The following is an 11,137-nucleotide window of genomic DNA, read 5'->3' on the forward strand; positions in this document are numbered from 1 at the left end:
TCGCAATCCCCAAGGATCTTCTAAGATCATTATAGATTTTGGTACACTTGTGCACCTGAAGTGCATGTAATCGACTTCGGTTAAGGGGCGTGACATGGGAAGGCAGTGGTGCACCCCCTGCTCATAACAACCTCTCCTTCTAATATCTATTGCCAACCCAGCAACACCACATCTTCTTGGCATATTTCTCCACTTCTTATTAAAGAGCAAATAGAATCTCAGGTCCACTGGAAATTTGCATTGCTTTTGAGAAAGTCATGTTGGGGGACGTAACTATTACGCTCTCTTTTAAATAAGCAGAAGGCTGTGATCCTCACTTTCAGTAACATGCGGTCGGTGTCGCTAGAAAAGTGTTGTAACAGAAAAGAGGGAGCAAAAGGAAAAGAAAGGCACTCATGAGAAAGCTCCAAAGCCAAAACCGACGTCAAAAACATGATGCTTAAAACTAGCTGTGTGCAACAATATCTCGACAATGAGAAGAAATTGATAAGTCAATTTTGGTAACTTCTTTTTCGAAGTATCAAAAGCTGGCAAATAGATTTGTAGCGGACAAGGCTGATTGAACTACATACCATTTTTTGGTTAGGGCAAGCAGTGGACCCAACAAATTAATGGATTCCTCTTATCTTCAAGACTCGCCGCCGTTGTTGAAACTTCCACTCCTTTTCTCAGCAGCTACCGCTGCCCAGAACTAGCATAAAGATGACCCTGGCAAAGATCCAGACTCACTCGATCCATTGGCCGATTGAAATGTCTTCCTTCATTGATCTCATCTTCACCTTCTTCCTCTTCCTTACACTCTCCTCCAGTACAACCGCCTACCGATGGCGGTGCGTCCCGGAGGACCGGCAAATCCTGCAGGATATCAACAAGGAGTTGAACAACACGATGTCGAACGGATGGTTACTGGACGAGGATTGCTCTCAGCACTATATTGGTGTTTCTTGCGATTCTGACACCAGTAGGGTGAACGCGATTGGTCTTAGCGGCATACCCATTTCCCGGATTCCGCCGTCCCTTGCGCGTGTCCCCTACCTGAAACAGCTTTTCATACGGAAAATACCAGGCCTCACCGGCGAGATCCCGAAGTTCCTGTCCAACCTGACGGTGCTCACCTGGCTGGAAATCAGCTGGACGAATGTCACCGGTCCCATCCCCCATTGGCTCCACCGGCTCCCTCAGCTGGAATCCCTCGTTCTCAACTATAACCGACTCTCTGGCACGATACCACCCTACCTCTTCGACTTGCCCAACTTAAACTGGCTGCGGCTTGACCGCAGTCAGCTCACCGGTTCAATACCCGAGGCATTCGGCCGGTTCAAGGGCAACTCCATTTTCCTCGCACACAACATGCTCACCGTGTTGGGATTTCTCCCCATAACGCATATACAAAACCAAACGTATATACTCTAAACAGGATCATGCTCTTGCTAAATAATTGAAATAAACGAAACCTTAAACTGAAGCGGAAGCGTACCTGAATCCATCTGATCTGGTGCACGGGAAGATCGCAGCAGGGTCTTCCAGGGTACGTGCGGTGCGCGTGAGGACTCTCTCAGATGGGGAAGAGAAAACCCTAGAAACCAAAAGCAACTGTACGCACGACCCCAGGGACCACTACCATTATATAATGAGGACAATTACGGATTCAACCCATCAAAGAGTCCGTAATTTCGTACTGGTATCTATACATTTCAAAATTACCCCATACCATCTAAAATGACGTAATATCCCAAAACACAATCACTTAAGCGGATATTTACGTTAAGACAGCCATAATGTCTGAAATTCCCTATGGACATATGTCGGCCCACCAAATGATCTTACAATCTCCCACTTGAGCCAAATATGTCTTTATACATTCAGACATTACATAAAACCTTAGGAGCTCATAATTGCTATCTTACAAACGTCATTTCACCAATCTCGTCCATGATCATATCAACACAGAACCAAAGCGGCTTTCGCTATATCAAAAGTTAGCTAAACCTTCAATGATCACAAATGTTAACATAACCAATGACATAGATCTGATATGGATGTATAGCATGAGAATTACATGCAATGTGATTACAACATGTATATTCTCAACTGGTCCAACTTTAAAACCTTATGGAGATCAAAACATAAACATAGAATGGAACCAAAGAACTTTAAACTTTATTTTGCAGAAAACTGAATATGTGTCTATACATAAGAGCAAACAAAATACAAACTCCCACTAAACCAGCACATCATCCAAGGATAACACCCTCATACGAACAACATGTTCGTGAAAGACCTTATGTGTTAAACCCTTGGTAAGCGGATCCGCAAATCATAGAGTTTGTCCCAATATGCTCTAAAGACACCTGACCATTCTGTATCCCCTCTTTAACAGCCCAAAAAAACTTAATGTCGATGTGTTTCGACTTTGACAAACTGTAGCTATTATAAGAGTACATGACTGCTGAATTATTATCACACAAGAACCTTAGTGGTCTTTCTATACCATACAAAATGCGCAGCCTCGTGACAAAATTATGCAATCACAAAACCTGATTGGATGTCATTATCTTGGCACCCAGAAAAGTCAGAATCTGAATACCCAATAATCTCCCACTGGTCTGACTTTCTGTATGTAAGCATAAAATCTTATGTTTTTTTTAAGTACCTCAAAACTCTTTTGGTTGCTTTCCAATGACCCATACCAGGATCACTTAAGTATCTGTCTAACATTCCAATGATAAAAGCAATATCCGGACGAGTACAAACCTGAGCATACATAAGATTTCCCACAACAGATGAATAGGGAATCCTTTCAATTTCCTTAGATTCGATTTCACTTTTAGGGCACTGTTTGAGACTAAACTTGTCTTTTTTTTTTAGCAACTGGAGTATCTCCTGCTTTACAATCCTTCATGCTATATCGCTGAAGCACCTTATCAATGTAGGTCTTTTGTGATAATCCAAGAATACCCCGAGAACGATCTCGAAATATTTGGATTCCTAATACAAAAGATGCACAACCAAGATCCTTCATGTCAAACTTTGATGACAAAAATTTCTTAGTTTCATGCAATATGCCCACATCATTACTTGTCAGCAATATATCATTGACATATAAAACCAGAAAGATAAATTTGCTCCACTGAAGTTTTGGTATACACATTCATCAACCATATTAGTTTCGAAACCAAATGAAACTATAATTTAATGAAATTTTTAATACCATTGACTGGAAAGCTTGCTTTAGTCCATATATGGACTTTCTTAGTGACATCTCTACTTAATTTTCTTGAGGTTGTTGAGTTTGTTCTTCAGTATGGAGATCGACATCATTGCCTTCTTCTGAATAGAGTAGACTCAGGTCCCTCTTCAAAGGCAATGCTTCTAACCTGATCACCTCCCCAAACTCAATATCCTCAAAGAAATGGGCATTTCCCTTTTAAAGAAAGACTTACTGAATGGATTATAAAATTTATAACCCCTTAATGTTTGTTCATTTTCCCTTTATACATTCAGTGCAGACATTAAAGTTTACAAAATCAAGGGACTCAAGAATTCCTTTTGACATAAGTCTTTATATTCTCTTTTCAGAGATATGTCATAAGCGCCAATGTCATAACATAGCAGAATTCTCTTTGGCTAATTTTCTTTTAGTACCACTAAACATAACATGCAAGGTTTCATTATATGAAGCAACCGTATCAAGCAAATAAAGGTTATCACTACTAGACAAAGAACCAGTGGAATTCAAATTTGAATGCAGAAACTACTTAAATTTATTTCCTCCAAATGAACAATAATAACCAAATTTGTTCAGTAAGGAAATAACAACCAAATTCTGTCTAAAAGGCGGTATTACATAAGTTTCTATCAAATTCAAATAACAACCAATCTTTAACAATAACTCAAAAAATCTGCTATGGCTTCAATCTTCGCCTTCATGTCATCGCCCTCATAGATGAATCTTTCAGCATCAATTGGCGTCCGACAATTTAGGCAGCCCTGCACGGAAACACTTATGTGAGTAGTAGCAACCGAATCTACCTACAAGTGCCTTGGTACTGAAATTAAATCAACCTCAGAACAAACCAAAGTAAGAATCGTACCTTTCTTTTCACACCATGCGTGATACTTAGTACAATCCTTCTTCATATGACCTTCATCCTTGCAAAAGAAGCAGCTTGATTTGCCTTCCTTATGCTTCTTCTGTTTCTTAATGGATGCGTGATCAACTGCAATTTCCTTAATAGCCTTCCTTTTCTTACTTTTAGGCGTATTAGCCAAGTGAGCACTTTTCTTCTTCCACACAGTGCGAAATGAGCTCATTAAGAGTCCATTTCTCCTTCTAACAGTTATAACTAACTTTAAACTGTCCAAACTGTGGTGGAAGAGAAAGAAGAACCATATGCACTATAAAGTCTTCGGGTAACCTCAGACCTAGCGCCTGTAATTTTGAAGCAAGATGAGACATTTCCATAATGTGCTCCTGTATGTTCCCCTTACTTTTATACTTCAGCGTCACAAGTTTACTCAAAAGAGTGCTTGTTTCAGCCTTTTCATTTTTAGCAAAACGCTTTTCAATCTCTTCAAGGAACGCCTTGGCACCAGCCTTTTCAGTAATAGATCCTCGAAAATTTTCTGGGATTGATCTCTTCATGATCATTAGACACATGCGGTTTGAGCGTTCCCACCGTTCAAAGTACCGCTTATCCTCATGGGAACTTTGATCTGTTGGATGAGGTGGGCACAACTCCCTAAATGCAAGGTCTAGATCCATACAACCCAGAACAATCATAACAGTTTCTTTCCAGTCCTTAAAATTCGAACCATTTAACTCAGGAACAGTACTCAAATTTGCAGATATCATAGAAGCAGAACTCACTGTACAGAGAACATCAAAAATACCAAACATGGTCACAATCAATACATGTACAAAGATGAAACAACAAATATAAATGAATTTAAATACAATTGCCTAAATCCCATCACAAGGTACCGGTGCAACGTTAATATCCAATCTTTGGATTGAAATACTAACTGCAAATGGTATTCTTGGTCAACAATGAATATAAATAATTAACCCTGTCAAACAACGAGCCTATCTTTGGATTGACTCGCTATTCACATGGAAACCTGAAAAATTATCACATATTCATTGCCCTGTATACTTAAACCTGACCAAACAACAATCCTCCTTTGGGTTGATTATTGCCCGCTTGGATCAAGTATACTATCATCTAATGTTCAAAACAAGCAAATTCGTACAACAGAGGTCACTTTGGTGACATAAAGTACAAACGTACTCATTTCAAACAACAGACATGGCCAAAGATCAAAATTCATAATCCAAACATTCATCTAAAGTACACCCATAATTTTAATAACATGCAAAACATGATACATGAATTAAAATTTACATACAAAATTTGTCATTCATTGAATCCAAAACCTGATGCATAAACCAAATTACCATACACGTATGCCCTACATTAAATCCAAAACCAAAATGATTCAATGAAATGGGCCCAAAAGAGTCCAAAATTTATAAACCGGTATCATAATCGTGCTTAAGAGGGTCAAGAACTACTGAATCGGCCTTAAAATGGCCTGTATCGTTCTTAAACCATAATTAGAACACCCACATACCCCTACATAGGGCTTAACCAGTCTAAAAATTAGACGTACCAGTCAAAAATAGACTGTATCGGTTCTAAAACCCACTGGACCGGTTAAAATTGGCCCAAAAACGGTTCTAGAACTCAATGAACCGGTCTGAAAAGCCCTGAATCGGTCTAAATATCAAGTGAACCGGTCTGAAAATGCCCGAATCTGTTTAAAAATCAACTTAATCGGTTCTGAAATGCTAGAATCGGTTCCAAAACTGAATGAACCGGTTCTGAAAAGCCCTGAATCGGTCCGAAAATGGTTCGAATCGGTTCTGAAATGAATGAACCGGTCTCAAAATGGTCCGAATCGGATCTGAAAGGTCCGAACCGGTCCCTAGAAGGTCCGAACCGGTCTGAATCGGACCGAATCGGTTCTGAATCGTATTGAACCGGTTCGAGTCTTTTCCAAAAAACGGTTTTTAAAAATGAACCGATTTACATAACTTAAACTGAATGGATACGAGTCGAGTCCGACGAGACCAGATCCGGTCCGAAAAATAACACAAACGCGTGCGGGCAAGCAGCGGCAAAAGGATTTTTTTTTTTTTTAAATCACGATGGATCCGGATCGGGTCTGTCAAGACCCGACCCGGGCCGACCCGCCCGCTCGACCGCGCGAGCGGTCGCGGGCGTCGTCTCCACCGCTCGCCTGCCGAACGGCAGGCGGGCGGTGGCCTTCCACCGGCAGGCCACCCAACTCCGTGGGTGGCCGCCGGCGGGTGCCGCCAGGACGGCCGGACGTCGGCGGCGGCGATGGCGGGCCGATGCCAGCCGGAAGCCGGCAGATTCCACCGGTTTTTCTCTGTTTTGAACATCTGCCCCTTTTCTGGTTTTGGGCGGCTGAAACGGTAGCCAGAAAGCCGCCGGCAAGGGAGTGGGTGGGCATCAGTTCGTCGCACGGCGCCATCCCGCGACGGTGGACTCCCCGGCGAGGCTGGATGTGGCCACACGGAGGTGGGCGAAGCCCTTTTCTCCCGCCATCGTCCCTCGCTGCCCTTCCTTCAAAACAAAAAACGAAGGTGGGGCGCACAGAAGGCGGCCGGCCGTCGCAGCCCTCCTACCCCGCAAGAACGCCTGACTCCAGCCGTTGCGCCCCTCCCTTCTCTCCCTTTCTCCGGTTGCAACGGAAGCCGATGGCTTCCATCGCCCACGCGATGGAGGCCGTCGCCCCCTGTCCAGTTTTTTTTTTTTTTTTTTTTTGAAAACTTGCAGCCCAAGAACAGGGAAGAAACCAATGAGGAGTCGCACAAAATCATTCAAAAAAATTCAACGATTTAACGAAGAACATAGGCTCTGATACAAAATGTTGGGATTTCTCCCCATAACGCATATACAAAACCAAACGTATATACTCTAAACAGGATCATGCTCTTGCTAAATCATTGACATGAACGAAACCTTAAACTGAAGCGGAAGCGTACCTGAATCCATCTGATCTGGTGCACGGGAAGATCGCAGCAGGGTCTTCCAGGGTACGTGCGGTGCGCGTGAGGTCTCTCTCAGATGGGGAAGAGAAAACCCTAGAAACCAAAAGCAACTGTATGCACGACCCCAGGGACCACTACCATTATATAATGAGGACAATTACGGATTCAACCCATCAAAGAGTTCGTAATTCCGTACTGGTATCTATACATTTCAAAATTACTCCATACCATCTAAAATGACGTAATATCCCAAAACGCAATCACTTAAGCGGATATTTACGTTAAGACAGCCATAATGTCTGAAATTCCTTATGGACATATGTCGGCCCACCAAATGATCTTACACACCAGTCAGGTGCCCAAGTCCCTCGCACACATCGACTGGAGTCAGATCGAACTGCAATGGAACCGTCTCATTGGCGACCCTTCTCCCCTGTTCAACAATCGGTCCAAAACACTATGGCAGCTCGATCTGTCCCGGAATCTGTTCGATTTCGATCTCACCGCCGTTCAGATTCCGGTGGACAAGCTGTATAGGTTCGATCTCTCGCACAACATGGTACGCGGCAGCATCCCCAAGGAAATGGTGAACGCTACCAGCTTGGGGATCTTCAACGTGAGCTTCAACAGGCTCTGTGGGAGGATTCCTTATGCAGGTCGACTCCTGCAATTCGACAACACCACCTTCTTCCACAACCGCTGCCTCTGTGGCCCTCCTCTCTCTGTGACATGTTAGACGAAGGCCCACAATCACTCCCCTAGCTCCACGCCTCTGTGCTGGCCAACTAGTTATATATATGTCCACGTCTCTTTCTTGTTTCTTTCGTTTTTACCTGCTTTCTTTTTCCCTTGCTTTTCACTCCTCTAGGCAGCTTACTTTTTTATTTTAAGATGCTTCTTAAGCTGCCAATCGTCCTTTAGAGTTTGCCTATTGTATCAAGTAATAAGTTGATGATGAGTGTACTAATGAATTTTGATGAATAAATGTAATGTCATCGACCGTATATTTACCTCACATAAGGTTTCAGTAATATGATCTGAAATTAATTTTGATCTCGAAGTGAAAAGCTACTTATAAGTTTCTAGTAGTCACTCTCAAATGGGTCAAGCCGCATGGGAGTCTTTTGTCCTTTCGTGAAGCTCGGCTTTTCTTGCAAACTATTTGATTCGCGTGGGTTAACCAAGGGCTAGACCACCGGCTGCTCAACGGAAAATCAAGTAAATTAAGAGAGAATAGTCCTCAGATAAACAATATATAGAAATTTTCAATTTACTGCCTAACTTTTGATATGTTTATTATGAATAACTGCTCCTGTTTGTAAAGCACTTTATGAATGTACTTAAGGAGAGACTGTTTTACCTCTAATAAACAGGAACATTGCTTCAAAAAGTAAATTTCTCAAACCACGTATGTTCATTCCTCTCTTTCTCTCTGTGTGCCTATGGCCCTGTTTCATGTGGAGCTCAGACTTGACTTGCTCTTCTTTTTGGGTGTGAAGCCGTGTCAAACCAATCAACAAGTATTAGCTCTTCTTAAAATGGAGATAACTAAAATTCTCGTTGGTCACGGAAAAATTCCTTATTTGTCTGGATTTACTGCCCATCGTCAAACATTAAATTTTTTCCCGAGTGCTCGAGAGCTTGGATTTGGATAAATTTCACCTGGACAAAAAGTCGTACCCTCCAGGGTCCCACTTTTTTTCAAAAATAATTTTTTTCACCGTTACGGCTTTCTTCAAACGCTCTCTCTCTCTTTCTCTGTGTCAGATGTGCGAGTGCCGGTGTGGTGGATGTGGGTGTCGGTGTGATACATTTCAAAAAATTAGGGTGCGGTTAGGGTATTTATTATTATTATTAATTATTATTATAATATATTAATAATATCAAATTTGATAAAAAAAATGAGATGTGTTGATGGGATTGGATCGAACGCCCCTCACCAATGGGAGTCTAACGTTTGTCCTACATCGATTGATCGTGTATTACGATCAACAATCTCCATTGTCATTGCTTGATCGTCCTTATTTGTACGTGACGGGGAGAATCGGAGAGGAAATGGGCAGGAGCGAGCGTGAATCAATGATTGGGAGTGATGCTATCAAGCTCTGCTTCTGCATTTGCCAATTGGGGATTATCTGATAACTCGCGGGAATCCAACAACCGGAGGACAATCGGCCGACGACGACCAATGGACCATCATCGTCCTTAACCAGGAAACGTTCTGACAAAGTTTGGGGACATTCCATCCAAGATCAAGGGAAAAACTAGCGCTGGCGATTTTGGGCGAAGATGCTCGCCAGAATCCTCCAACAGGCGGCTGCATCCCCAAATTCGCTAGAATCTTGGGTTTTACTTTGAATTTGGTGACCTTTTTCTACGATTCTGCTTTCTTTTGAATAATCCGCCGTTTGGAATTGATTTGCTGTTGAATCTATGCTATAATGATTGGATCATTGGGAGAAATCGCGCAACGAAGCAAGAATAGCATTTCACAGCAACAGGCGATCGCTAATTCAGCTGGTGTTGATTCTTGGAGCGTTCTGAGCTGCTGAGCATAGAACGATATCAACGATCATCCTCCTGGATGTCTTGTTACAAATTTTTTGGAGTATAGGTGAAGGCTCGGTGAAATTTTTCAACTGCCGCAAGTTACTCAGAAGGGGGCGGGTTGGGTGGGAACCTGGGTCGCACTGGCACCCGCATCGCGTCGGTGTACGCGACCAGGGTTGCCGCACGTGACATACTCTTTTCTTGCAGCACCTCCCATTGAGTTGAACACCCACAACTGCCCGTCGAGATTTCTTTTTTTCATTCTCCATCTTTTCTTCCTTCTCGGCAACTTCTGACTTTGGTTCTTGCCAATTTCTGTTTCATTATTGGACTATAGTTAATGCGATCGAGATCATGGTTGGTTGTTGGGGATCTTTTCATTTCATGGAGTTCATAATAAATTGAGAGCTGAAGAGGTAGTTTTTGGGGTAGAAGGAGAAGAAGATGCTGACGACTTGTTTTCTTAAGCGTTGGAAGGCGGAGAAGAGAGGGTTTGAAGTCGAGGCGATGCCAATGAGCAGCACCAATCATTTTCTTTGGTGCTTTCCCTCTGACATTCGGTTTCGTGTTTTTTTTTTTTATGTAATCAGTCTTATTGGTTTTCTCTTTCTTATCTGTCTATATTCGTTTTCTGCTTGGAATTCTTGTTTAATCCTGTAGGTTTTTCCTTTTGGTTCAGCCTTGAAAGATACCGTCGACAGGATTGCAGATGAATCTGTGGTTGGAGCTGTACTTGTAGTCAAGTAACTCTGTATATTCATGAGTTTGCTTGTTGATTTTTTCTTTTACCAAACAACATTGTGCAAGAAACATGTGTATATTGTTTTGCAATGTTTCATGAAACCTCTTTTTTGTACCACTGTTTCCTCGCCAATTGCAAGGGATTATCCATGGCAATTTTTTCCTATGCAACAAAACATAAGTTTTTTCTCCAGGCAGCCTGGATTTGAAAAAATCTAAAATATAATCACCGTACACTTTTCTTGGATTTTTTTTCATAAAAGGTTTACCACTCAAAAATTCACTGTGCCATCAAACGGAGCAAAGGCAAGGGAAAATCATGACAGATTGGCGAAAAAGAAGTGGGTTTCGGGAAAATTCACTGTGCTCCCTTTCATTACGAGTAAAAAGGTTTTTTTTACAATATATTGTGCTAGCTAGGTTTCTCATTCGTAAAGCGTGCATGCTCATGAATGAGTTTATTAGCTTAGTCAGGTAATTACAATTTTTTAAACGTTAAGCTGCTTTTGTAAATACATCAATTGTTGAGTGGCTTTTCTTTAACGGTGGGCGTCAGCCCGGCTGGGCTCGGCCCAGGCTTGGGCCGGGCCCGGGCCGGTAAGCCCGTTTAGGATTAAAAATATATATATTTTTAAAAAATTTTGTTTTAATAATATATACTTATTATTAACAAATATATTTTATATTTAAAAAAATTATAATTAAAAATTTGTTTTTTATTTTTAAACGGGCCGGGCCCTGGCAGAGACCCGGGCTATCGGGCCA

General features: G+C 42.0%; 1 protein-coding gene across 1 annotated transcript; it reads left to right on the forward strand.

Moving 5' to 3' along the window:
* The first annotated feature begins 702 nt into the window (after positions 1–702).
* LOC116256610 (polygalacturonase inhibitor-like) lies at positions 703–7,937 on the forward strand. The gene is made up of 2 exons (XM_031633008.2): positions 703–1,361; positions 7,433–7,937. The coding sequence occupies exons 1-2, from the start codon at positions 703–705 to the stop codon at positions 7,815–7,817; spliced, it is 1,044 nt and encodes a 347-aa protein (XP_031488868.1). The 3' UTR covers positions 7,818–7,937.
* Positions 7,938–11,137: the final 3,200 nt, after the last annotated feature.

The sequence above is a fragment of the Nymphaea colorata genome, chromosome 6, assembly GCF_008831285.2.
Source record: "Nymphaea colorata isolate Beijing-Zhang1983 chromosome 6, ASM883128v2, whole genome shotgun sequence".
Classification (NCBI taxonomy): Eukaryota; Viridiplantae; Streptophyta; class Magnoliopsida; order Nymphaeales; family Nymphaeaceae; genus Nymphaea; species Nymphaea colorata.